The sequence below is a fragment of the Colius striatus genome, chromosome 4, assembly GCF_028858725.1.
Source record: "Colius striatus isolate bColStr4 chromosome 4, bColStr4.1.hap1, whole genome shotgun sequence".
Lineage (NCBI taxonomy): Eukaryota > Metazoa > Chordata > Aves > Coliiformes > Coliidae > Colius > Colius striatus.
Genome location: NC_084762.1, coordinates 61,751,701 through 61,778,851, shown reverse-complemented (window position 1 = coordinate 61,778,851; position 27,151 = coordinate 61,751,701). Strand labels below are relative to the sequence as shown.

The 27,151-nt window shown below is 36.2% G+C and overlaps 1 protein-coding gene across 2 annotated transcripts in view; it reads left to right on the top strand.

Moving 5' to 3' along the window:
- ARFGEF1 (ADP ribosylation factor guanine nucleotide exchange factor 1) overlaps positions 1-27,151 on the top strand; it is a 99,503-nt gene that overhangs the window by 18,798 nt on the left and 53,554 nt on the right. For both annotated transcript variants that reach the window (XR_009818665.1, XM_061995626.1), the window contains exons 2-4: positions 14,577-14,607; positions 19,030-19,186; positions 20,276-20,422. Coding sequence is in view for 1 of the 2 variants with exons in the window: in XM_061995626.1 (XP_061851610.1) it covers positions 14,577-14,607; positions 19,030-19,186; positions 20,276-20,422 (335 nt within the window). In the remaining variant the exon portion in view is untranslated. The remainder of the gene's footprint in view (positions 1-14,576; positions 14,608-19,029; positions 19,187-20,275; positions 20,423-27,151) is intronic.

Genomic DNA, 27,151 nt, shown 5'->3' with positions numbered 1-27,151 from the left:
GCTGCCTTCCACAGAGAGAGTGAACTTAGAATTGATGCTCTGGAAGTAAACAATGATGATCAAAAGCATAGAATGTTTTCCAGAACAGACCATGTAAACTATGCCCCCTTGCTCCCTGGAGGGGAGAAAAATCAGAAAGGTGGATGCAAAGGATGTTTGTAAGATTCTAAATGGCCTAGGCATGAAGAGAGAACAAGGCATTATAATTTCTTGTAATGCAGATCTGGAGACCCCGTAAAGAGCCCTTCTTATTTAAAGTAAAGCAAAAGAAAAATCTCTCCTGCAGCGTGTAATTACATTGATCCCAAAAGTTTAAGTGGGTTTAAAAAATTATTAAATGAGAATTTAGCAAGGATTGTCAAACCTTCAGGAACAGTGTTTGTGCAGAAAGAGTATAAGTCATGGAGAGATGACTAGATGCTGGTAGGAGGGGATTATTGTAGCATTATTGCTCTGCTTTTATAATCTGCATTTACTTTTATAATCTGCATTTGCTGTTGGCTACTTGTGGCCACAAAATAGAGATTGCATATCAAGAGTTTAAGAAAAAATTGCCATTCCTGTGTCTTTTTTTGTCCAGTATTGTCTGATGGTTTTAGGTTTGATTTCTGGGTTTGTTCCCCAGTTCTAAAGTTTATATGAACTTCATTTTAAAATCTGGGATAGGGATGGTTCAATTTTGTTTGAATTTTTGGACACTGATCTGTTTATATGCCTCATGAAACATTCATTGTCTGTCAAGCATGATTAGTTGCCTTTGTTCCTCTTATTTGAAATTTATTTTCAATTAATTCCATGACATCTGCAGTCTGTGATCAGATAGCTTTTGAGCTGGGTACTGCAAAAGTTCATAAATGTTTATGCCAATTTTTTTTAATTATTATTTTGATTTATGTATTAGAATGCATATTTAACTACAAAGGAAAAAGAAAATTGTTTTCTTAACTAAATAGATTAGAGCTACAGCATGCAAGTTCCTGTCTTATGACATGAAATGATGAAAATACTGGTGTTCTGGGAGTGGCATCATGAACAGAAGATAAGCTAATTCAGTAATTAAACTTTGCATGTAGGTGTAAAAAGCTGTGTTGGATCTAAAGTAGGAAGAACAGAATGCCTGTCTAACACCAGGAGAGCTCAACTGCTGCAAAATATGCTGCAGCTTGATTTTTCCAGTTTATATTTACTTAGGCCTTAAAAAAATTGATTCATAAATAACCTAAATACATAAGTGAAAATATATAGTCTTTTTTTCTTTGAGTTTCTGTCATAGTTTATGTAAATACATAATTTTATGTTTATAACTGGTTTATCTTTACAACTGTAATGCTGCTGTTAAAATATGAGAGTATTGGTGCTGAAGAGAAATTGGGAAACTGTCTTTGGGACTTAAATTCATGATACCTGTCACCTTTTCTTCTGTTACTAGTTCATTGATTTTCTCATGGAGCATAAATTCTTGAAACAGGACTCAGTTAAAGGATGCCATAAGTTAGGGGCATTCACATATAGAAGATCTCTTATATTCTAGTGATTGTGTTGATCAGCTGTCTGCTGACTGTGGAGAATGTTTGGGCAAGTCCTGAAGCACACCTCCTGGCTGGGTGGCTACACAAGTGTGTTCACAGCTGGCACTTACAAGAGGTCAGGTGGATAGCATGCATGAAAACATACAGATAGGAACAGCATGTATAGCAAACCAAATGTTACCTCGAATGGGCATTTTATGTTTCTAGATGTAGATATTGAGTGTTTAGGATGCTTTTTCAGGTGTCACTGAAAACAACTTAAAATGTTAATTAAGAGTTACTCAAAGATACTTAAGAGACTTGTTCCTGTTATTTATCACATTATTTGACTGCAAGTAAATGCTGAAAAGGTGGTTTTGTGTAACAGAAGTCTTTTGGAAATGCATAGAGTTGAGTCATAGAGGAATCTAGATTGAATGGGACCTTTGGAGGTTTTCTGTTGAAAGCAGGGGTTTAGATTAAGTTGAGAGTTCTGTCAAGCACTAGAATAGTGAGTAATTCCAATGGAGTAGACTCTACCACTTCTGTGGGCAGCTTGTTCACTGTTTAGATATTACCAAAGTTAATAAATAGGCAGAAGCATACCAGACTACAGAAATTTCTCTTACAGGGATGGATGTGGTAGAAGAATACAGTGATTATTGCAGCGGTGTGAGATAATTTCGTACTATCAGGTCTTTGTTTTCTTGAGTTGGGTCGTTCATATTTGTCTATTTTGGATTTAAAGGTCAGACTTAAAGATGATCTTCAGAGAGAAAGAAGCTCATTGTGTCCTTTCACATGAGTTGAAAATCACAGGATTTTTATCTGGAGATATTTAATTTTAGATATGCCTTTTCAGACAGATGGAAATCACTTGATTGAAGATGCTTTTGGTATTTCAAATTGAATTTTGTGTCTACAAAATTTGTTTCTACTTCTATCATCTTTGTATTTTGGCAGAAACTCACACTTTTCCAAGCAAAGTATGAGGAATGTACTTGAGTTTCTACTTTTAAAAGAGAGAGATACTAGCCTACTCTGTTGCGGGGGCAGGGGGGAAGCCAGACTACATGAAAAGGCACAATGTGTGTTATCACAAGTTTATCTTTTGTTTAAAAATGATGCTAGGCTTCTTTTGTATATGGTAGATTTCACCAGAAATATTGTATGTCTTTTTTTTTTTTTTTAATTCTCCTGTATTGCTGAGTTTCAGTTTTGACTTCTCAAAATAAACAAGAATCATCTATGTTTTGAGTACTTTTTTGTGAAAGTTCATCCAGATGTCTGAAATAATGGTAGAGGCTGCAAGTGTATTAGTATTCTAACTGCAGGTTCAGTGATGACCTATCTTCTGATTCAAACTGTTAGTCAAATGTCTATGATATTTCCTATGTTCTGATGAATTAAAACTTCAAGTTATAGATTAGACCTAGGGAGTAAAAATCATGTTAGATATAGAGATACTGTGGATATATGTGTGCACATGTATCTCTCAAAAAGGCTTTATCTAGATGTAGTCTTAAATTTCTATTTTCAAATGTGGTTCCGAAACAGCTATATTATATTCAAGGGAAAAATATAAAGATTTATATCCAAGTTAATTTCTCAAAGGTTGAAGCAGAAGAACCGAGACTGCATTTAGCTTTTCCACATTTCAGAAGCTGCTGTTGCAAATGATGATTCACTGTCTCTAGAACTAGGCAAACACATTTCACAATCTTAAACAAGCTACTCGTTTCCTTATGGCTTTGAGGACATATAAACTCACCATGCTCAGAGAGTATCTTGTAATCCTGCTTTTACAGTTCTGCTGACTGAAACCAGTATTCACACAAATGAGCTTCTCGTTTGAATTAGAAATATTGATTCTCAGTGAATTCTTGAGAAAATTTATAGAGAAGAGGATTGGATTTGTTGAGTCTCTTCTCAATGCATACTGTTGAGAATTTCTGTGTGTCCTGAGTTTTCACTCTATTTTATCTTTGCATATTCTGAAGGAACTAATCTACCCATCAGTTGATGGGTAAACTGTTGACCAGTTAAACGGGAAGAGAGGCCAAAGTCTGTTTATCTTGCACAAGCTATGCTAGAGAAACCGAAGGAGTTACATATTATTTCAGACCATTAAATTTTATCATCCTTCAAGGCTTACCTTCCCCCTATCACCTTAAATTTGAAAATTCAATGAGTAGATTCCGAACTCTGTCTAGTGGAGTTACAGATACTTCAGAGTGTTTTGTAATGTTGGGCTGCAGTGCTGGAGGGGATGTAAATATAAAGTCTGACTTCTATAAAGAATGACACTGATTATAATCCTTATTTTATGGAATTTATAATTGGTAATTAGTTTCTTTTAACTTATTACGAGTTAATTAAATGCAGTTATGATTCTTGGCAAGAATATTTGAAAAGCCAATTACTGAAGCAGAGAAGCTGGGTTGGGTTTTCTTTTGTCTCCAAAGATCTGCAGTACTTTTCTTGGTCCAGCATGTTATTTTCATGACAGACAGCTGGTAAGAACCTTCTTGTATACAGCTCTGTATACTGTATACCATTGTAGTCAATTGGTAAAATTGTTTTTCTGTAAATTACAGTTATTCTGACCTGAGTAGTTGTAGTATCTCCTCTGATGGGATCCTTCTAGGGGGTCTGTTTTAATTTGGTTGTTTGTCTGTGCTGTTTTGTGCTCTCATATTCTTTAGTAAGGAAATAACTTGGCTCCCCTAGTACAAATTTTCATGTTTCCACATTGCATTACATTTTCTGTTCTTGCTGTGTTTCCAGTCTGTTATAATTAACACTCCATATTTCCCTAGCAGTAACAGTAGTACTGGCTTAAGCAATTGTTTTCTTCCCTATCCTACCATTAGCCACATGGTAAAACCATATGAAGGAATTGATCCATACTTTTTAAAAAAACCTTTGAAATTTAAAGTTAAAAACATCAACATTTACTTTCTTAATGCAGTGTTGCTTTGTCACTTTTCAACCTGTAAGGTTTCTGGAAATTTATATCAGAAGTGGAGTAATTTAGTTAGATGATCCAGTCAAGAGGAAAGGAATATTAAGTAGCAAAAGAGTTTGTGCCATTTGACATATTGAACAATATTTTCAGTTTTTCTTACCAAGTAGTCTTCATTTAGTGGACAGCAATAGCCTTCAGCAGTAGTGGACACTCAATTGTCTGCATGCTTTTATGCATCTTTCAAGCATCTGTATGCTGCTTGCTTTCTTTAAGCAGCAAAAAATACAAAAAAAAGTTATAAAAATACATGATTGAATTATTTTAAACAGTTTTCAAAATGTTATGCTGCCTGCCTTTTTATTTGGATGACTGTTACTGTGTTTATATTCTGGAGTTGTAGCCTCTATAATCAGAACTTTCACAAATGAGAGGAATTTTAACATAGAACGAGAGAAAGAAGGGTCAGAAAACACTACACATTGTTAAGTTGAAGAGGAATATACAGCTGTAGGCTTTCTCCCCTCACCTGGTAAAGAAGCGTGACTGTCCTTGCAAAACTTACTTTGTTACAAAAAATGCTAATACTGCTAAAACATGGTGGATAAACTTCATGTTTTTGCAGTATGTTTATGCCAATGTACCTGTGGGCATCCACTGCAATGGGCAGTTCTGTTCCAGTTCTTGCTTCCTGAAATGTGATACACATGATGTGTAGCAACTTGTGATCGTGCGACTCTACAGTGAGTTGAAATAGCTCGCTGACCCAATGAAAACTAAAATTATCAAGCTATTTAAACTTTGTGCCTTGACAGTGGTTGTGTGAGGAGTGTGTAAATTAGCACAGACACATGCAGAATAGGAGGAACCCTCAGTTGGACTGACTTAAAGCCTATTGGAAAACTGTAGCTCCAGACAAGATCCTTTCTATATATAGTATATATATCTCTCAATATATAGAGAGAAATAATATATTATATAATATATATAATATTTTTTATATATATATATATAAAATCAGGTTCCATGATGATGTATTTGGTAAGCAGCCAAATTGCTTGTATGTTAATGCACATTTTCAGCAATTTGTGCCATGAGTTCTGAGCCTGAAACTGATAAATGGGGATAGTGGGAGGAAGTATCAAAAAAGGCTGGAACAACATATTTGACAGGTATACCCTGCTGGATTTATTATAAGTGTACATGGCTATCCTCTTCCATTAAGTCTATTTAAAGATGCGCTTATAATGTGTATTTCCATTCTTTGATTTTTATCTAAGAAAATTCTTTAAGGGGAAAGAGCACAAGTTTGTAGGAGTTTGCTGTAGATTTAATGAAGGATGGAGACCTATATAATAGAGGAGAAGCAGAGGGATTTACTGCTGTAGAAAATGAGCTTTTCATCCATGTATTAGAATATAAATGCTACTAATAATGACTGCAAATCTGTTAACCTTGGAAAGGTGTGACATATATGCGTCACTTCTCTTCCCAAGTAGTTAGTGAAGCAGCTTGACAGTGAGCTCATCTTGGTTTAGGAAGTAGAAAAATTATTACAGAAAACCTAGTCATACAAAGAATTGAGTGATTCTGAATTAATTTTAAGCAGAATGAAACCACTAGACTTGTTTCTTTTGGATAGATTTGCTATTAAATCTGTTTGAAAATATCATACCTAATGAGCTGAAGGAGAAGCTAGTGTGGTTGGCTGAGTGGAGACAGATTGTGCATTCTTGTTTCTGAATTTACATCAGAATTGCATATTCCCAAATGATACTATATTGTCAGCAGGGGTGGGGAGAAGATGTACCTTTGTATGAATGTCTAAAAAGAAAGCTGAGAATAAGGGAGAAGATTGCTTAACCAATGAGGACTGTCAGACATACTGTCTTTTGAATTCCAGATATAACAATAGAGAAATACTTGCTGCAAGCCTTTAACAGAAAATATGTCTTGGGAAGTAACAACATATAATGTTCCTTTATTATATCAACAATCTCTTCAGAGGATTAATGTTACCTAAAGTTGAAGCACCTCACCTGTACAAAGTTTATATTTGCGGCTTTGAGTTTTTAACTTTGTTTATACGTACACATAAGTACTTCTCTACATGCTTCACAGGTTGCTGCTCTGTGTTTTTCTAAACTAATGCAATATAACATAGTATTTCAGTTGATAAGAGAGTGTTGGGATTTTGTAGAGCACAACAAGGAGGATCTGCATACACAGAATTTCATCAAGAGTTGTCAGACTCAAAATATAACTGATATTTGTTTGGAATGCTTCATCTTAAGTAGTGTGATTAATCTCTGGTTAATCTTCCTTGTTTACAGGCATTAAAGCTGCAGAAGCATGATAGATTGGAATGGAAAGCAAATGGAAGTGTTCAAATACACTCCTAGGGGTGTGGGATTTTTTTTTTGTCTCTGTGAGAATTACTTCCTATTATATAAGTGCTGTGTGGTGACCAGAGCATTGATTTACTTAAATCTGCACTGAGCTTTGCTCTTTTCCATCCCCATGCCATGGCTATGTGAACTGTAATCTTGCAGATAGAGGAAATTAATCAGAACAAAAGTTTAATTGATCACACCAAATAACAGCCGACATAAGAGCAAATCTGTAAGTCACCTCAGGAATTTTGAGGGGCACTCACGGTGTTCTACAATGGGAAGAATGTACACTTGGATGCCATGTGTGTTTGTGCTAGCATCTGTATTTCTTCTAATCCCGTTTCTCTTTAATAGAGCCTACTGAATTAAAACAAAGAACAGAAACTGCACCCTTAAAGGCCTAGTGCTACTGTTAGCTTCTTCATGGATGCTCATAACTAGGATTTTTTTACTATTATACAGTCATTATGTTCAGGAAGGTTTGAGGAAGGGAAGGAGAGATCTCTGCATTGTCATAGAAGGTATGATGGAGAAAGGATTTACAGGTAGACGCGGTACTGTGATATGCATTTGGGGAATTCCATTTAAGGAGCAATTTCAGCTTTCATAGTGAGTGATTTCTTCTTCAGGCTATCTGAAATACTGATTGTTGCAGTATATCTTCCTATAATAAATTTGCATACACTGTTAACAGTTTTAGGAAAGTCAACCTGATGCGATAGTCTGGGCGAGTAACAGTATTGTTTCTATTTAATTATTCTTTAATTTGAGATACTGCTGAGACTTCTTAAGAAGCTTTTTTTTTTTTTTGTCTGTTTGCTATTTACATATATGGATTAACATTGAAGATATATGTATTACAAGTTACTAGAAGTTAATTACACTACTACAGTCAAATAGGAGGGGAAGATACCGTAACCTGAGTTTGTTGGTTACTCTTCTCCACAAGAACTTTTCAGCACAAGAAAATAATGTTGAAACTGAAGTAGTTTGGAGTTTAGAAGTAGTGAAACACAGATTCTGTGAGAGCAAGAAAAGTGGTCAGTTCTAAGTGTGGGGGAAATTTCTGTGTGGTATGTACATTTGACATTGTGTGCTGCTTAGCAAATCCTCAGCTTCCTGGAAGACCTGTGAGGGCTTTAGACGTTAGGAGCAATGTTTAGGTAAGAGCAAGTGCCAGATTAGATTACACATACTGCATGCATATATTGCATGTATTTTACACAGAAACATGATGATGTTTCTTAGATGTACCAACTTGGCAGAAGTTGCCAACAGAGATCCTTTCTGGATTAACATTCTCTGAATGTAACAGACCTTGAGTTGAAAATGTTTCTCCAGTTCTATTGTTTGGACTACTTGGACCTAGTTATTTTAGATTTTTTCTAAAGTCTATTATTGACTTTAGTATGTTAATACTTCCTTACTTTAGATGAATAGGTAAGGTGCTTTTTCTTCTTATTGCTTGAAGCTAAAAGATATCAGACATTAAGGAAATAATCAAGTTTTGGATTTTTATTTAGAAATATGTTCTTATAACCTCTTTTGGCAGAAAACTTACTCAGCATGATCTGTTTGGAATTTTCTCTCTTCGGTAGAGATGCTGTTTGGGGGGCTTTTTTATTCCTGTCATGTTTATGTGTATTTTCTACTGTGACTTCCAAATTGTCAATTTGTGGTGTTTTTGTTTTGTTTGTTTTTTTTTCTAATTAAACTATCACCATATGTGTAATCATTTTATTTAATTGTTGGGAATATAGAGAATTAAAATTCCTTTCAAATAAGTACTAAATTTATGTTTTTTTATCGCTTACAGCGCAGTTAACTTTATCTTGCAGTTTTAAATTGACAGGTACCTTTAGACTGCTAGGTCTTTGAGAGTTTCCATGTACCTTCACATGGAGGAGGACAGTTTCAGTATTGTTAGTGATGAAAAATTTGAGATTTTATTTAATCCTTTGGTTGCCACAGTGTTGTGTATGATATTGGAGATAGTCACTAGAATACTTGGAAGGAAGCAAGCCAAGTCAATTCAGAAAAGCCTTTAATGTTCTAATAGGATTTCACTTTTTAAAAAATATTGATACAATTTAAATTCCTCTTCACTCTGTGTTCCTTGAATCTCATCCAACTGCTTTGACTTGAAAGAATTGAATTCAAATTGCTTCCTTCTCACAGTAGTCTTCTACAGTATAAGTAATGTGAGCTCCAAGCATTAACTTGTTTCCTTGGAGTATTGCATCCTGTGCTGCTTTGGCTGATTGTACCTTCTGATTACCCAGAATGACTAAAATTATTTAAAATACCACTGCTTACTGTCTTGAATTCATTGTACATTTAATACTCTTTTTTCAGTTTTAATATAGTTTTTTATTCATCTGCATCTGTTTTTGGCAATAAGAAGAATTTGAAAAAAAATTTTTTCAGTCATAAGTGGAAGAAAAGCTGTTTCTTCCTCTCCCCTACTAAGCAGAGGAGCTGGCATATCTGTTTTGGATGCAATTTTTATGAGGCAATTTTCTTCCTCCCCTAATGAAAATGCAGGATGTTTTCTATTCCAATATATTTACTTTCAGTTAGGTAAACAAACGTTAATCACAATATTTACACTGAATATTAGTTCCTTAGATATGCCAATCTTTGTAGAATTGAGACATGCACATTCTTTTCTGGCAAGCAATGTCAGTTGTTTGGAATATCTTATTGTTGGAATGCAGTATGTTCTTGATTTTTAATACATTTCTGTTGCAAGAATGACCAAATATAATATGAGATATTTATGAAACACTTTTAAGTGTGTGAGGTTTTCCTAAGATCATACTTGGTAATGAACTTGTAAAGTATTTTCCCATTTTATGGTAAGTAGTTTGGCTTTGTCCCAGTAGCAAGTTCTCTGTAATCTAACATGCAATTTGATGTTGGGCTGATCCCATAGAGTTTAGCTGTGTGTACCATTCCTGAAGGTAGCCGTTTAGTTATCCCTTACTTGGTGAGAATGTTAGCCTTGACTTCTCACAAAATATAACCATAGAATATTTATACTTTACATGGTTTTATGGCATTTTTAGGTAAGCGAGGAAATATAACCTAGAGGAAAGAGTCTATTTCACATGTAGGAGAATATGTTGATGTACGAACCAAGGGAATAATCCAGTCATAAACAAATGTCAAATGGCATTTAAAGATAACCTTCAGTGTAGTTAAAGTTTAAAACACCCTTTGAATTGGATTAACAGAGTAAACAGTGAATTAGTTCTAAGATGGAGGCTGATCAGCATTATAGACCAGTTAAGGCAGCTGCATGACCTACTTGGCCCATTTTGACCTTGCCGATTAAGCATTAGCCACTGTCATTACAGAGAGACTTGTTAATTGTATAGCTGCAAATGAGATAAGCTGATTCTAAGCTGTTAAAGGGAGAAAAAGAGAATGAAGCTGGTTTGAGTTTTTTCATACTGGAAACTATGAGCAGTTTGAAGAGGGTAAAGAAAAATGTTCAAATGACATACTGAAATAGTAAGTTAAAATTGGAGGAGTGAGAATGGAATTCTGGATGCCTCTTGTGATTTCCCTGCAGCCAGCAACAAAGCCACATGCAGCCACTTACTGACTGGTGTCAGGGAGAGAACTGGAAGGGTAAAAATGTGAAAACTTCAAGGTAAGATAAAGACAGGTTGATAAGAAAAATAAAGAGATGGAAGGGCAGGACATGAATGGATGGTACAGACGTGATAACACAAGAAAGAAAATCAAAACCAAGAAGCACTAATAATGCAAAGAAAACCCCAGTGTCTCACCACGAGGTGAGTGATGCCCAGTCAGTCCTCAGCAACAGCAAGCAAACTTCCCTCCCTCCCCTCCAAGTTTTTATTACTGAGGAGTAGAAAAGACCTTGATGCTGTGCGAGCACTGCTCAGCAAAAGCTAAAACATCCCTTTGTTACCAGCATGAATCCAAAACACAGCACCGTAAAAGTTACCAGGAAGAGAACCATCCAAAACCAGTACATGTGTGTAACATAGGTCTTAGACCTTTTCAGAGATTTCTTTGAAATGATGATAGATGAAATGGAAAATAATGTTGAGTCTAATGTATGTTTTACTTGCGTTGTGAAATGGTGCATTGCATTGAAGAAGTGCAAGGTAATGCATCTCTGATAATTCTGTCTTCTCTATGCAGAAACCATATATATTTCCATTAATTCTGTGATGGCGTTTTATAAAGAGTTCATCTTCTGGAGCTATATGTGAATGTGAGAGTTCAGGAGGGATTTATTTTGCTATTTCTATGCACTTTATTTAGGAGTACCAAATAAACCTCAAATTGTTCCATTTTAGGACCGCATCATCCTTTCAGTGCTGTAGAATAATCTGAGCTATTTTCCATAGTGTAATTCTGTGTTTACGTCACAGATAACACAGAGGAAAACTGGCAGTTGCAGTACTCTTTCCCTGTTCCAACATCTTACATCTCTTACTCTTCCATTCTAAAGTAACTGGTGATGGTGAGATGATAAGCTTTTCTGGCTCTCTTCTATGTGGTTTGGATTGTGTGTTTTGGAGAGATGGAGAGAAAAATAAGGAAATAGTCTACACTTTCAAGCCTGACTTCATCTCCCTTTTCTAGCTAATCTTTAGTTTTGCAGGGATTACTTTTTCCTATTTAAAAGAATGGATGAGTCAGTGTTCTGGTTCACCTTTCTTTATCAGATTATTTATCTAGTGTAAGAATTGTTAGCTACTTCTATTATAATCTGGTTTTCTACTGATAGTGCTTCTTGAATTTATATATACTTCTTACTGGATGTGGCTGTTACATGACCATGAAATTGTACTGTGATTAACTTGTGTTTTGGTGTGGACAGCAGACAGAGCAATCAGTGAAGGAAATTAAGTTTTCTCTGTTCTCAAGGGTAAAAGTAAAGTTCAACTCTGCTGTCTACATCATTCATAGTAATACTATCATCTAATCTGCTTATCTACCATTTCAAATATTTTAGTATACTAAAATAATTGCTGTTGACCACTATAGGAACATTTCTTTTTATTTAACAAAGGTTATAAAATCTATACTATCATATTAATAGACTAATGTAGTGATGTTTGAAATGATAGTAACGTTTAATTAGATTGACAACTTGCATAAGCTTTTTCCTTGTAATTGCGGTATACTTCCTTCAATTATAAAAAATAATCTGTTTTTTTATAAGTATTGTTTTGACCTATTCTGAAGACAATCTCTTTTAGTATTTTAATAAAGAATAGCGATAGTTTGTTAGAACATCAGGAGCCCAATGAGGGCTCTAAACAGCTCCAACTGGATTTATTAATATTATTTTAGTAATCTTTGCAAGTAGTGTTCTGGTTTACAAAGCAGAGAATAAATTCAGAGATAATCTGATGTAGCATCAAGATGACAGCTAGCTGGGTTTTATACATTCGTTTAGTTCAGGAATAAAATGAGTTAATGGAGAGCAGAACCACTGCTTCTAATCTTTCTTTTCCTGAATGTTATTTTACGCTTGTCTGTTTGCCAAGGACTGTCTTTGTTCACGCAGTTCTTTCAGCTCAAGAAATTTGCTCAAGCATACAGTTTAACCACTGTTTTGGAACTTGTAAAGTTGACTAGGGTGCCTGAACACTCACTCACCTGCTGTCACATGTGCTTTAAGTAATGCCTGAGGAATATTTTGTGCTTAGGACATGCTATTTTTTACTGGAAAAATGCTGTTGTTCATGGTGAAATGGAGAGGATGGGCAGCTGAGAACTGTCATCTTGTACTTCCTTATACAGTTTTCACACTTAATTGATATTTACAACTGTTTCCATTCTGAATAATGAACAAGTTGAACTATACAATTTGTACCTTCCTAGGGGGCAGTAGTTAGCCTCAAGGGATTGGCGTTCCAGTGGCAAGGTGCTGGCTGAGAAGAGCAGCCAGAGTTGCATATGAAGTGGAGCTTCACATTCTGTTGTTTCATTTATAACAATAGTCTGAAATAATTCTTTTTCTAGATTTGTTTTGGGGGGAGTTTTTTCCCCCTTGCCAAGTATAAAATAACTTGCAAATACACAAATCTTTGTGTTATCAATATAGCTTTACTCCTGTACCAAAGGGATCTTAACTAAAAGTAGAAAATACCATGTTTGTTTGGAGTTGTTAAAATCTAATGCAATTATAAATGGAAATCTGTGTTACAGGAAGTTGACATTGATTGCATTTTTTGAAATGAAATATAATCTCTCTTCATATTAAATTCCAGAAAACGGGTTACAATACTGAATTATAATTTAAATATAAAACAGTAGGAAAGTTTGGTAGCATGACATAAGTTCAAATTTTGTAACTGTTTTTAAATTATTAATATAAAATTACAAAGAATAATTAATATATATGAAAAATAAGATTTAAAGGAGTTTTAGTTGCTCAAACTAATTCAAATTTGTAGTTCAAGTTTCATAGAAACCTTTTTAATAACACTGCTCTTAATGTCATCTTGTGTCACTTTACAGGCAAAATTTGCTAATATGTTATTGTGATTATAATGATATTACTATGTGAGCAGAGTATTATGGTCCTCTTTGATTTCTCTTACCTACTATGTTTCATTCTGTGTTCAAAATAGTTGAGTGTTGGGTGAGAACCTGCTCGGTTTTATTGCTTTAGTTGGAAGGTTAGAACTTGGAAACCATTCAGCTATTGGGTAGTAATGATTGTTGGACAGGCTTCAGAGCATCTCAGGGAGAGGAGTTTCTGCGTGAGAATGCTAAGGTGGGAGGTAAAATAATGAAAGATGTGAATATGCTGAGAGGGATGGTGGAAGTTTCTCCTTTCCGTTGGTCAGGAATTTGTTTTCAAGCGAATAAATGGATCAAGCATCACAACCTGACAGGAAGGCATACTTTTCTGAAATGTTGCTGACTATGTGACCTACAATTTCTTAAAACATAGATATATGTATATTCATAAGAGGTCCTGTACATTTTGTTTCAAGAATGTATTCCTACAACATTGGAAATTTTGGTCTTTATGGAATTTGGTATGATTTAAGTGTATGAAGTAACTAGAGAATACAGGCAAAAGTACTCTTGAAATTTAAGATGTTTCCTAAAATGAGTTTCACTAATATAAAATTACTTTTTAAATGTTTTGTGAAAGATTACTTGTGTTGTCAACAGCATTAAACTATTAGTCCTTCTGTTTTAATATATTTTGAAATACTATGAAAAAGAAGCGCTGCAGTCTTTTATTTCATCCCCTCTAGTCATTACTGTGGTATCTAACACTGTTTAAAATCTAAGATGATGATTAGTCATCAAGGTTTCATATAAGAATCAGCAATGGTGTTTTTTTATTGTTTTTCTGTATAATCCAGATTTAATAAGCAGCATAAACTTAATTGATAGTTTAATATTTTTAATAATATTTGCTATGTACATGAGCTGTAAACTTCCTAGGTATGTGATGTTCAACTGGTGTGACTGGATGCAAATTTAAGTATAAAATTTTTAATATAGTTTTGTAAAGTATTTTTTATGCAGTTTGCAACTGGTAAAACTGCTTATAAACATATATTTTCTGTTTTAAACTAATTCTGGTTTAAAGTGTTTGCCTAAATAGTTTTGCTTTCCAATCATTTTCAGTTATTTAATTTTATATTTGTGGTTATGATACCATTTTCATAACTATGCCTTTGTTTCATTTTACAGAGGAAATAAAGGCTGAAACAGAAAAGCAAAGGTATGTCATAGTTCATTGTACTGGGTTATGGTGCTTTTTTCACTTTTTAAAATGTGTACCGTTCTTATTCTGCGTTGGGACTACAGGCTCTTTCTGCAAAGGATTTTCAATGTATTTTCTAAGGTTGGTGGTATCTGGAAATATGCTGAAAGTGCAGCTTCTGTGACTGGCTGTTACGTTGCAAGGCATAGGGCCTGGGAGTAGAGGGTAGCTTAGAGAGAGCAGGCCTTCCTGTAGGAATAGGGATCAGGGTTAGAAAAGGTCTTCATGAGTGGCACAGAAATTAAGTATTGGTGGAGGGGCCTGAGCATAAAAGGCTCTTGAATGGGTTCAGAGGAGGGGGAACAGCCTACACTGCAAATAAAAGATTTGAGCTAGGAGTGAGCAAGGGGAGGGTGTTGGGATGAGGAAGTGGGAGTAGGTGGAGAAAACTAGTGTAATTTGAAAGAAGATTCTATCTGGCATCTGGAAAGGACCTTTTTAGGGAATAGGTATAGACTTCTGGAGGCAAATCCTCCATAAGTGAAGGTCAAAGCCAAAGCTGACATAGAGCACTCTTCTGCTATCTACAAGTATATTTTGAAGTGTTGGTAAGATCTGTAATCTGTTATTAGTATTGAATTACATGTCCCACAGGATCTGCTTCCTCATTGAGTGTACATCACTAACGATGAGTCAGGGCTGTGTGGTAAAGAATTGGTTCAGTGGGTGACACTGATAATGAAAGTATTCTTATGACCTAAGCAGATAAGAGGTGCTTGGGGGACCTACATTCTGCCCTGTAACTGAATTTGTGGTTTAGGCAAAGAATTTAAACCACAGCTGTCACAATTGGTGGCTGTTGATTTCTTTCTTCCCTGGGTATTTCGTCTGATATCTACAAGTTTTGGGTTTGGTTTCTATCTGGAGAGAAAACCAGTGGGAATTTGCCTCAGAAGTGATGAAAGACAGTTTAATATCAACTATACTGAAGAATTTAGTCTTGCAGCTTATCAAATTAGGCACATAAAAATTAGTGAGTGTATCCGACTGAGTCACCATGCTTCACTTTCCACCAACGAAATAAAGTCAGTACCATCAGCTCATAGTAAGGTTGTAAAAATAAATTTAATATTTGTGTAGTCTTCAGGAAATCTTGTACCAAGGACTACAGGACAGTCTTAAACAGAAAGTAATAGTGTGGTTTCAGAATCTATTTAACTTACAGTAGTATAAATAAAGCAAAAGTTCACATTGTGAAACATGATAAGAAAAAAAAGCCTAACATTATAAATTCAGTGAGGGATATTTGCTCTAGGCACTGAATAAGAAAAAGGGACATCTGATCCTGTAGCTAAATAGCATGCTAACTAATGAGAGCACTGAATTAAAATGATTTATACAAGAATGGTTCAGCCATTTCTGAACTTTTGGTGCTTAAATTCTGTCCTATTGATACCTGAAGTTGTTTTTCTTTCCAATACTTAAAGAAGTCTGACGAAAAAGCCAGAGAGGGACTTTTTACAAGGGCACTACCAGACAAGGAGTAGTGATTTGAAACAGAAAGAGTAGACTTAGATTAGATATTAGGCAGAAATTCTTCACTGTAAGGTTTATGAGGCACTGGAATGGGTTTCCCAGATAGACTGTGGATATCTTATTCCTGAAGTGTTCAAGGCCATGCTGTATGGGGTTTTGAGCAGCCTGGACTAGTGGAAAGTGTCCCAGCCCATGGCAAAGGCATTGGAACTAGATGATCTTTAAGGTCCCATCAAAACCAAAACATTCTGTAGTTTTTTTAGGCATAATGTGTGTGTCTTACCTGCCCATCTACTTTTTCTAGATAGATTTTGATTTCTTCATTGTGGTCTTTATTTTGACAGCAGCCTTTTGCTGCTATGAAGACATTGCTAAACTTGGAAACCATGGATGAATTTGCCCAATTACTGTAGAGTAAAATTTTTTATATACAGTAGAAAATACAATTTTCTAGGCCTCAGAATATAGAAATCTTAGTTTATCAAGTGATTTTCAGTTTCTAATATCTGTAATTGAGATTGTAATATCCTAACAAGAGACTTCTAATGAAAATTCTTTAAATTTTTCCAGTCCTTATTCAAGGAAACTGATCTCAACAGTTAACCTGTAATGCATTGAAAAAGAAGTAATTTATACTCTCCAGAAATTTTTCATGGAACCCTGCTTCTTTTATTTTGTTATGTAATTTTTTTAAGCAGAACTGACATTTGGTAGTGGTGTGGAGGGGAATGAAATAGGAAAGGACAAGCTGATTTATGTGACTCTTACACAGCAAATGCTGCAAAAATAATTTTAAAAATCTGTTGATACATACATTAGCCTGTTTCTATGGCTGATATGTAATTACCAGCATGTTTCATAGTTCCTGTGCTTGGCCCCTTGGTGGAAGAAACTTCTGTTGGAGACAGTTTCTGGTTTCAGAGTGTGCTGAAAAAAGAACGCAGCTGAAGTAATTTCTTCACTGAGATTAAGACCTTTTGAGTTTTTCTTTACCCCTCTCCCTGCTATCCCCTTCCCTTCCATCATCAGCAAGGTGATGAACTTACCTTTCCAGAGACAAATGGAGCATCATCTTCCGTATTTATTATTTTGGGCCTTTTTAAGTAACTTTCCACTAAGAGATGTTTCAGGCTTTTAGAGTAGCTTGTTGTTGCATAGGTTCATAATTTTCAGAATCACATCATTGTTTATGAAAATTTTTTGTTTTATTTCTGGAGTGTTCTTTTAACCTAATTTTAATCATTTGCATAGATAAAATCACTACATGAATAAGACATGAGAAAGATATACAACTCTTCTGTTCTTCAGAGAGAAGCTTTTATAGGATTTTCAGAAATGTTTAAACATATGGACAAATCATGTACTTCCTCTGCAACTTACCTGGTTTGACTTTTGTCCAAAAGAGCCCTGTGTCCTGCAAAACAATATTGGGTAATAAAGTTGCCCATCCAACAGAAGAACAAAGCCTTGCCCTTTTTTCAGGAAGAGGATATATAGGCATAAATCCTTAAGACTTCCTAAGATATTTTTTTCAGTAGAAAGCAGAATCGTGACACTAATTATTCACTATTAAGACTTAGAATTTAGTTGCTCTTTTTAAGCAGCCTAAACAAGGAGGGCTGTTTGAATGTGGTACTGATCATTTTCTCAAGGACAATTGAGCTTGCTCCTTGAAAAACTGACTTCAGTGATTTCTCATACTGTTAGCTTAAGACTCTCTCCATCATGCATGGAATTGCATTCATTGTTTGAATTTACAGCGAACTCTTATGAGCTCATTCTTTTACTTCAGCAACATGAGAAATGCACCTTTTTTAACCACTTGCATTCCTCAAAGCACTTGATTTAATTTGCAACAAACACATAGGGCCTGGATTTGAAATTACTTGTTCTTTAAAGCTGTATCCTGAATTACAGCAAGAGTTTTGTAATCCTTCACCACAGAATATGAAGTTATGCTTTTTTTTATACCGGTTATCAAATCTATGTAAGACAGTGTACATTTTACATAAAGATACATGTGTGTGCAAAAAAAAAAAAAAAGACAGGAATGCTTTGTATAAAGGTAATGAGCTATTCTGTGATTTACACAAGTTAAAAAAAAAAAGAAGCTATTCTTAATTGTCCGTTTTAGTTAAGTGTTGATGAGTATGCCCTTTCTAAAGGTGCTGTAAGCAATAAGACTTCAACATATAATACTTTGCTCGAATTTTGTACAGTCATTTCAGATACATGAGATACGTTGGTAACCACTGAACTTTTAAATTCCATGGTGTCATCTGATAGAGCCAAGTTTTGTTTGGTTGAGTTTTTTTTCTCATTAGTGGGTTTGGTTGGTTTTGTTTAGGTTTTTTCTTCCCCCCCCCCCCCCCCCCCCCCCCCCCAAGTTTGTCTAGTATCGAAATTCAGACACAATTTAATCTCCAAAATACATGTACTTTCTCTAAAGCACAGAACCAAACTTGTATCATAATACAGTAGTTGAGTAGTTCTTAACTTTTAGGGACATTAAAATTTTGGCAAGTTGTATTTTTGTCTGTTCTAGTAGTAACAGACTGGACTTAATTCAGAGTTACCATTAATGGGGAAATAGTAGAAATAGATTTCCCATCTTCCTGTCTGCTCTCACTAAGGAGAGTCTTTTCCTAATTTCAGAGGAAACAAGTCTTTACGCCTTTAAACCACTGAATATCCACTTAATGTGCAAATGAGTCAGTTTGCCTGATCTGTGAGACACATATGAAGTATAAAAGCTGTTAAGAATATTTCTATGACCGTATTAACTGTTCAGTTTACTCAGTACTCTTCACTAATGTTAATTTTCTTGATATTGTATTTGTAAGCATTGTCATGATGAGAATTATTTGCGTGATCACATCATTCTAATACAATCATTCTGTTTAGTCCCCCTCATGGAGAAGCAAAGCCTGGTTCAAGCACTCTTCCACCTGTGAAATCAAAGACAAGCTTCATTGAAGCGGACAAATACTTCCTACCATTTGAATTGGCATGCCAGTCAAAGTGCCCCAGGATTGTCAGTACATCTCTAGATTGTTTACAGGTTGGTATGAAGATGAGCTTTAACTGTTAACTGCAAAATTCTTATACAGTTTTATGTAACAAATTATATCGTTGTTTTTCTATTATTTTACTGTGGTGTGCACAAAGCCACATTGAATGTATTTCTCATGGAAAGCAGATGTACGTCTTATTTAGTATTTAGTGCATGTATGTGTTAATAATATAATTACTCATGATAGTTACATTATTAATCATTGCTATATAATAATTATATTATTGTTAGTAATTATTATATATATCTATGTATTACCACAGTTACATGTTTGGATCAGTTTATTATGTTAATGTACAGCTACCAAGTTTCACATGTATATTTATGTGCTGAACTAACAGCAAGTACAGCATTATGAAATTCATTTTGTGCTATTTATAATTACGAGTAAAACATTTTCAATTTGAGATGCCTGGTCTCTCAGAACACTGAAGCTCCTGAAATATTTTCAAAACCTTTTACAGCATGGAATTCAGCCATTTGCTTCTCCTGAGTAGTCTGATGATGAACTTACATATTAACAGGCACATGAGTGCCTGGCAGGCTGGCAACCTATGATACTTTGCTGCCATGTGTATTTCTAGGTAGATGGGCCATGGAGATTTACAAATACTTGTGAAAGATTTTGCTCATTTTGTAATAAATTTAAATTCAAAGTATTGAAGACCTAGAGAGGAAAAGGAATAATAAAACACGTGAAAACAGAAGCCTAGCTAGTAGCTTTAAGAGACAATATTTGCAGGTGGTTTATCTGGTATAAAAAACATTGGTGTACTGACTACATATGAAGACTTATATGATGTGAGTTAATTTTTAGAATCCTCTTTAAGACATTGTTACTTGATGAACAAAAGCTTTGATGTTAAGCTTGCTGACAAACCTTATTACAGTTCCTTAGTGAAAATTGAGTAAATCAGGAAGATATTTGAAATAAAAAATCCTTGATGTTTTATGAGACTCGTTTTAATTATTTTCTGCAAATACAAATAACAAATAACAAATGAATTTATTTAGTATCATGAAAAGCTGACTTACTTTTTAAACTCTTATTTATTTGAGTTTTTTTCTTCTCACCAGAAACTTATAGCATATGGGCACTTGACAGGGAATGCTCCAGACAGTACAACTCCAGGCAAAAAATTAATTGATAGAATTATTGAGACAATATGTGGCTGTTTTCAAGGCCCTCAAACAGACGAAGGAGTTCAGCTACAAATAATAAAGGTAATATGATTAATCCTTACAGTATTTATAGTGGTGATAGCAAGGAGACATTCATGGGCTCACAATTCAAAAGCAGAAGTGTTTAATTTGAAAATGTAATGTTAATTTTAAATTATTCTATTATTATTATTATCATCTTGTTTATTTCTTTGTTTGAGATGGACACTCCCTATCTTACACTCCTTTCCCAACTCTCTCCCATTACATTTTGTTGTGACCTGAAGTCCGGTGCACAGGTCACTGGGTGAAATTTTGTTCACAACAGACTTGTGGCACTCTCTAATTGTGAGTAATTGCTATCAAATAATCCTGCATTCCCAGTGGGGAAGATGATAATTAGGCATCAGATTTTGAAATCCATTTTGGAATTGTTTTATGAAATGCAATTATTCCTAGCAATCAGATGTTACCATGGTAGCTTTTTGCTGCTGTGTCATAGACTTTTGCTTGAAGGAGGTCTAGAGTTTGTTTCCATAGCTTATGTAAATGTTGCATGTGGAATTTGTACAAATAAGTATTTCTGGGGAACCTTAGCTCTTTTCTGATTGCACCCCTTAATTATGGGTATCTATTACAGACAATTGTTACATCAGCTGACAGAAATTAGCTATGTAGTGGAATACCACACTTCACTCCTTTAATAGTTGTATTTGGTTGTGACAATGAGCAGCAGTAAAGAATACAAATGGAAGTTAGTTACGAGGGATGGAGTGTCTATTATTCTTGTGTATCCTGAGGTGTTGACATTTCTTGCAGATTGTATTTACTTGTTTTACTGTGAAGAATGTAGTTTATTCTCTTGCTCCTTTCCATAGATCAAATCTTTTTCTTGAAACTCCACTTCTCCAGCAGATAGTTGTTAACTAATGTTGATTTATGTTACTGTTGCCTAGCCGTGTTGTTTTCCCAAGCATTTATCTTCATCTTGCAAAGGGAAGTTTTTGTTGATACAAATTTTCAGTGGCTGCAACCATGACATTCTCTCTAAATGCTTTCTTACTCCAGTCCTCCTTGCCTGAAGAGGGTTATCTCTGAACTGATATTCCTTATGTCCAAGAAAATAGTTGAGAAAATTTTTTCAGCAATTCTAAAATGCATTAAAGCATGTATTCATGTAGTGCCTTAAATTTCTTACTATTTACATTCAACTAATTGCCATATCAAAATGCTTGGGAAAGCAAGGAGTATTGTTTTGGTTTTGGCTCCAAATTTGGCCAGTACACTGAACACTATAAAAAGCATTAAAGTCAGAAATAACTTTTGCAAAGACCTAAACATTTTACTTCTGTTGGGGAAAAGGTGAAACTGCTAAGTCAGGTGTATTCTCTCAGGCTTCATAACCCTTGAGTTCTGGGCTGAGTGTGGACCCTGCTTCTCTAGTATGATTGGAAGAACGTATCATATGTCTTTTCAGGCTCTTCTGTGGTCCTGGTGATTATTATGTTCTCTGAAGTGTTTTCATTCTATCAGGGAGATAAAAGGCAGGGGATCTGGGTGCTCAGCTTTCTGTGTTCGTGCTTCAAAGCTGAGCTCCCGCAGAGCAGCTGCATCACCTGCACCATGGTAAAATCTAAGAACCTCAATACTCAGACACCTTCCTCCTGGGAGGGGTTGTCTTGGTTCTGCATGTTAAGTGGATGGCCCTTATATAGTGTGCTACCCTAAGTCTGATCTGGGAGCCGGTGTTGTTTAAGAGCTCACATGTGGTTCTGTTTGGTAGTTACTAGCTGTCTTGTCAACGGTAGAGTCGTCTTAAGCAGGTTACTAACCACTGGAGCTGCTTAGGCATTCTGAAGCTACCTTTCTGCTGACTACCAAGGAAATAATCTTGCTGAGACTGAGTATTATAGTTATCTCTTTTTAGGTATCTAAGTTTGGAGATACGTCTGGTGCTACTGGTGGCTGATTTGACTTTTCTACCCCTGATTTGACTTTCATCTCTTTAATCTGTAAACCCTCCAAACTTGACTGGGAAATTGGGCTTTTCCTTCCTTCCTTCCTCTTGTAATTTAGTTTAATTGGTGTAATTTTGATGGGAAACTATGCGAATTCTTGTTCGGTTGTTATGGTGGGGATAGTTGGAGCAGAAAAAAGTGAGTAACTAGACTAGTGCTGTCATTGAAAATTGCTTGTTCAAATTATGTTTGGAACAGCCTCCCTTGATTGAACCTTTTTGCCTTCAGGCTTGCTCTGCTAGGGCTCTTGTGGCATTTGTGGTGTGTGCAAACTTCCTGTTGACACCTGCAGAGGTTTTAGTTGAAGTTCTGTTTACATTTCTATCTGGCTTTTTTGTTCCTGAAGAACCACAATTATTACTTTTTTTTTTTTTTAATCTATAAAGAAAGAATATAGATGAGGAAAGAAGCTCATGAGCTCAACTGTTTATCCTCATTTGTGTTTTCTTGTTCTGGTATATAGTAAATATTTGTTATTATCTAGATACTTTTACAGCTTAACTAGCTTATGTTTGGCTAATAAAAACCTTTATTTGTGCTGATGACTGTAGTTTGAAAACATAAATGTTATTTTAGTGAGAACTTTCTGAGTGTTCCATATGAAAAATAGACTGTTCATAAGGTCAACTCCTGTATGTGGTTTTTTTAGTATTCCACTGTCAGCATGAGCAGTGCCCATGGACGAAGAAAAGTTAAATCAAACTTTCAAAAGACACAAGTTGCCTTTTGAAACTAACTAAAAACTGAGAACAAATCATTGTTGAGTTACAGATTCGGAAGACTGTAAAAGCTATCTAATTCTTAGGAATAAAGAAAATTATAGGTTAGAAAAAAATTGACAAAACTTATGTGGAACAGATTCCAAATTGAAAAGACCATTTGAAACAAATTCTTCAATTCCTTATCATATTGTGTTTCAGTAGTGTGGAATGCTATCTAGAGTAACTTAGTCATCTGTAATATTACATAGTGATTTGTATTCATACAATCTTAAGAGTTGAGTGGGACCTCAAAAAATCATCTATTCCAATGCCCCTGCCAGAACAGGGCCACCTAGAGTAGGTCACACAGGAACTCATACAGGTGGGTTTTGAATGTCTCCAGAGGAGATTCCACAACCCATCAGAGCAGCCTGTTCCAGTGGTCTGTCACCTTCACAGAGAAGAAGTTTTTCCTTGTGTTTCTTTGGAACCTCTGCAAAGAGGCATTTTTCTATTCAGGCTTTGTTCCCAGACGTTGTCCTACCCCATTCCTGTTCCTGGCATACGTTTAATACTCTCAATCAACTAAAGTCACTGTTTAAAAAAAAAAAAAAAACCAAAAAAAAACCCAAACAAAAAACCAGAAAAAAACCCTGTAACAGCAACGCAAAACCAAACCAACTGAAACACCAGAAAAGCACTTGTTTTGGTGGTTTGGGTTCAGTTTTAATTGGATTAATGTGCTGCCATTAAAATAGCACAGATGGCTTCATGCCCCACACATGTTGCAAAATAATCAGTAAGAATGTGTAGCTGGGAGGAAGGCAGAGCTTTTGTTCATCTCTCAAGGATGTGCATTGCTGTGAAGCAGTTCAAGGTTTTATGTAGTCCTGCTTAACTGGGGACTGTTGCTGGGAGGTTGTCTTCTCATCTGTCTCCCCTCTCTTCCTCCTTTCATTGAACATCATGACATTGAGACATGAAGTAGGCACGACAAATAGCTTAAGAATGGCTCTCAGTTATAAGGAATATGAAAGGTAAAGTTAAAAATGTTTATCAGTTTGCCAACATGTTTAGTAGTCACAGAATCACAGAATCTCAAGGTCTAGAAGAGACCTCGAAAGATCATCCAGTCCAACCTCCCTGCCAGAGCAGGACCTCCTAGAGTAGGTCACACAGGAACTCATCCAGGTGGGTTTTCAGTGTCACCAGAGAAGGAGACTCAACAACCTATTTGGGCAGCCCGTTCCAGTGCTCCATCACCCTCACAGTGAAGAAGCTTTTCCTTGTGTTTCTTTGGAACTTCTGATGTTCCAGCTTGTACCCATTGGCCCTTGTCCTATCACTGGACATCATTGAGAACAGTCTGGCTTCATCCTCCTGACATCCATCCTTTACATATTTGTAAAAATTAATAAGATCACCCCTAAGTCTCTTCCAAGCTGAAGAGCTCCAGCTCCCTCAGCCTTTCATCATAAGGGAGATGCTCCACTCCCTTCATCATCTTTGTGGCCCTGTGCTGAACTCTCTCCAGCAGCTCCCTGTCCTTCTTGAACTGAGGGGCCCAGAACTGGACACAATATTCCAGATGTGATCTCACAAGGGCAGAGTACAGGGGGAGAAGAACCTCTCTCAACCTACTGCCCACAGCCCTTCTAATACACCCCAGGATGCCATTGACCTTCTTGGCCATGAGGGCACATTGCTGCCTCATGCTCATCCTGCTGTCCACCAGGACTCCCAGGTCTCTTTCCCCTACACTACTCTCTAAGAGTTCACTCCCCAACCTGTACTGGTACATGGGATTATTCTTTCACAGATGCAACACTCTACAGTTGCCCTTATTGAATTTCATTAGATTTCTCCCTACCCAGCCCTCCAGTCTATCAAAGTCTCATTGAATGGCAGCACAACCTTCTGATGTGTCAGCCACTCCCTCCAGTTTAGTATCATCAGCAAACTTGCTGACAATGCCCTCTGTTCCCTCATCAAGCTCATTAATGAATATATTGAACAGTACTGGTCCCAGCACCAACCCCTGAGGGACTTCACTAGACACAGGCCTCCAACTAGACCCTGCCCCATTGGTCACAGCTCTCTGCCTTCTTTCCTTCAGCCAGTTAACAATCCACCTCCCTACCTGATCATCCAGCCCACACCTTCTCAGTCTTGCTGTGAGGATGCTGTGGGAAGTAGTGTCAAATGCTGTACTGAAATCGAGATAAACCACATCCACAGCATTACCACCATCTATCCACCTGGTTACATCTTCATAACAGGCTATCAGGTTGGTCAAACATGACTTCCCTTTGGTAAAACCATGTTGACTGCTCCTAATGACTCCTCCTTTATATGTCTGGAGACAGCACCCAGGATAAGACATTCTATCACCTTTCCAGGGATGGAGGTGAGGCTGACTGGTCTGTAGTTACCCAGCTCTTCCTCTTTGCTCTTTTTGAAGACTGGAGTGACATTTGCTTTCCTCCAGTCCTCAGACACCTCTCCTGTTCTCCATGACTTACTAAAGATAATGGAAGTGGTCTAGCACCAGTGGTCTAGCAGCCTGCTCCCTCAGCATCTGTGAGTGCATTCCATCAGGGCTCATGGATTTATGTACATCTAGATTGATCAACTGATCCTTAACCCAGTCATTAGGGTTCATTTTCTCCAGTGCCTGAGAGGGAAAGAAACCCAAAGAAGTGACTGTTGAGATCTCTGTAGCCAAGTCAAAGTCTCACTAGTTAGATATGTGCAAGGAGATGCCCTGCTGGAAAGACAATTTTCTCAGTCTGCATAGAAGATGTAGTCATTCAGTGAATTTTGATTAATATGTTAAGGAGGTGTCTGTGGGTGTGTATAAACATTTCTTCTCCTCCACGCTCCTTTATCGGGTAGTGTGAAAGGAACTAAGCTCTAATAGTCATCACAAGCGTACTGAAGAAACTCGGGAAATTCAGGCTGTTAAACCAATTAAAACAAAAGAGCACATAGTCCCTCTGTAGCCTTGTTACCTTTTTCTACTAGTAGACATCTCCTATTAAAAGTTATGAAAAGAAACTGGAAGTTAAAATTGGACTTAAAAATACCAAATTCTTAATCACTCAAATTTAGCAAGGAGACAGAAACTAACACAAAGGAGTAACTTTATGAATTATGTAGCTAGAACAAAAGAGATCCGTCTGCCTCTCGGCACCTTTTTGTTAGTCTCCCAAATACTGGGCAGCAAGAGGCCTTATCTTCCAAGTGAGAAATTGTAGTGGTTTCTTAAACTGATGTAACATTGTAAGTGTATGTGTTAGCTTTTGGACTTGAGTAAAAGAAGTCTTAACTAAATCTAAGTACTTACTGTATTGGGCCAAACAGTAGTGCTCTAGGAAAAAATAGCTGTTTATGCCCGGACTGCAATTTTTACTGTTTATGCCTGGACTTGTTTTCGAGAGTTATTGATTGTATTTTTTTGGGCTAGTATAGACAAAAATATTCAAGATTAATTATGTTACAGAATTATTAGTGAAAGATTAAAGAATCTTTCTGCTTGGTGTCATCTGCTAGCTTGCTCAGGGTGGACTCAATCCCACTGTGTTGTTGAGGAAGATACTATACAGTCATGGTCCCAATACAGACCGCTGAGGACAGCACTTGTCACTGATCTCCATCCAGATGAGACGCTGGATTTTATTACAACTTTCATATGTCTGCTTCCCTAAATGATGTTTCCATTAGTAGAGGCAGAATATTGGGAAGTTCTGTGGAGATACTGAATTAGAATCATAGAATGGTAGGGGTTGAAAGGGACCTTTAGAGATCATCTAGTCTAACCTGCCTGTAGAAGCAGGTCCAGTTAGATGAGGTCACACAGGAAGGCATCCAGGTGGGTTTTGAAGAGAAGGAGTCTCCACACCCTCCCTGGGCAGCCTGTGCCAGGACTCCATCACCCCCACAATGAAATAGTTCTTCCTTATGTTTAAGTGGAAATTTTTGTGTTCCAACTTCTTTCCATTACTCCTTGTCCTGTCATTAGATAAAACAGTAAAATGTGATGCCCCAACTTCCTGCCATCCACCATTTACATA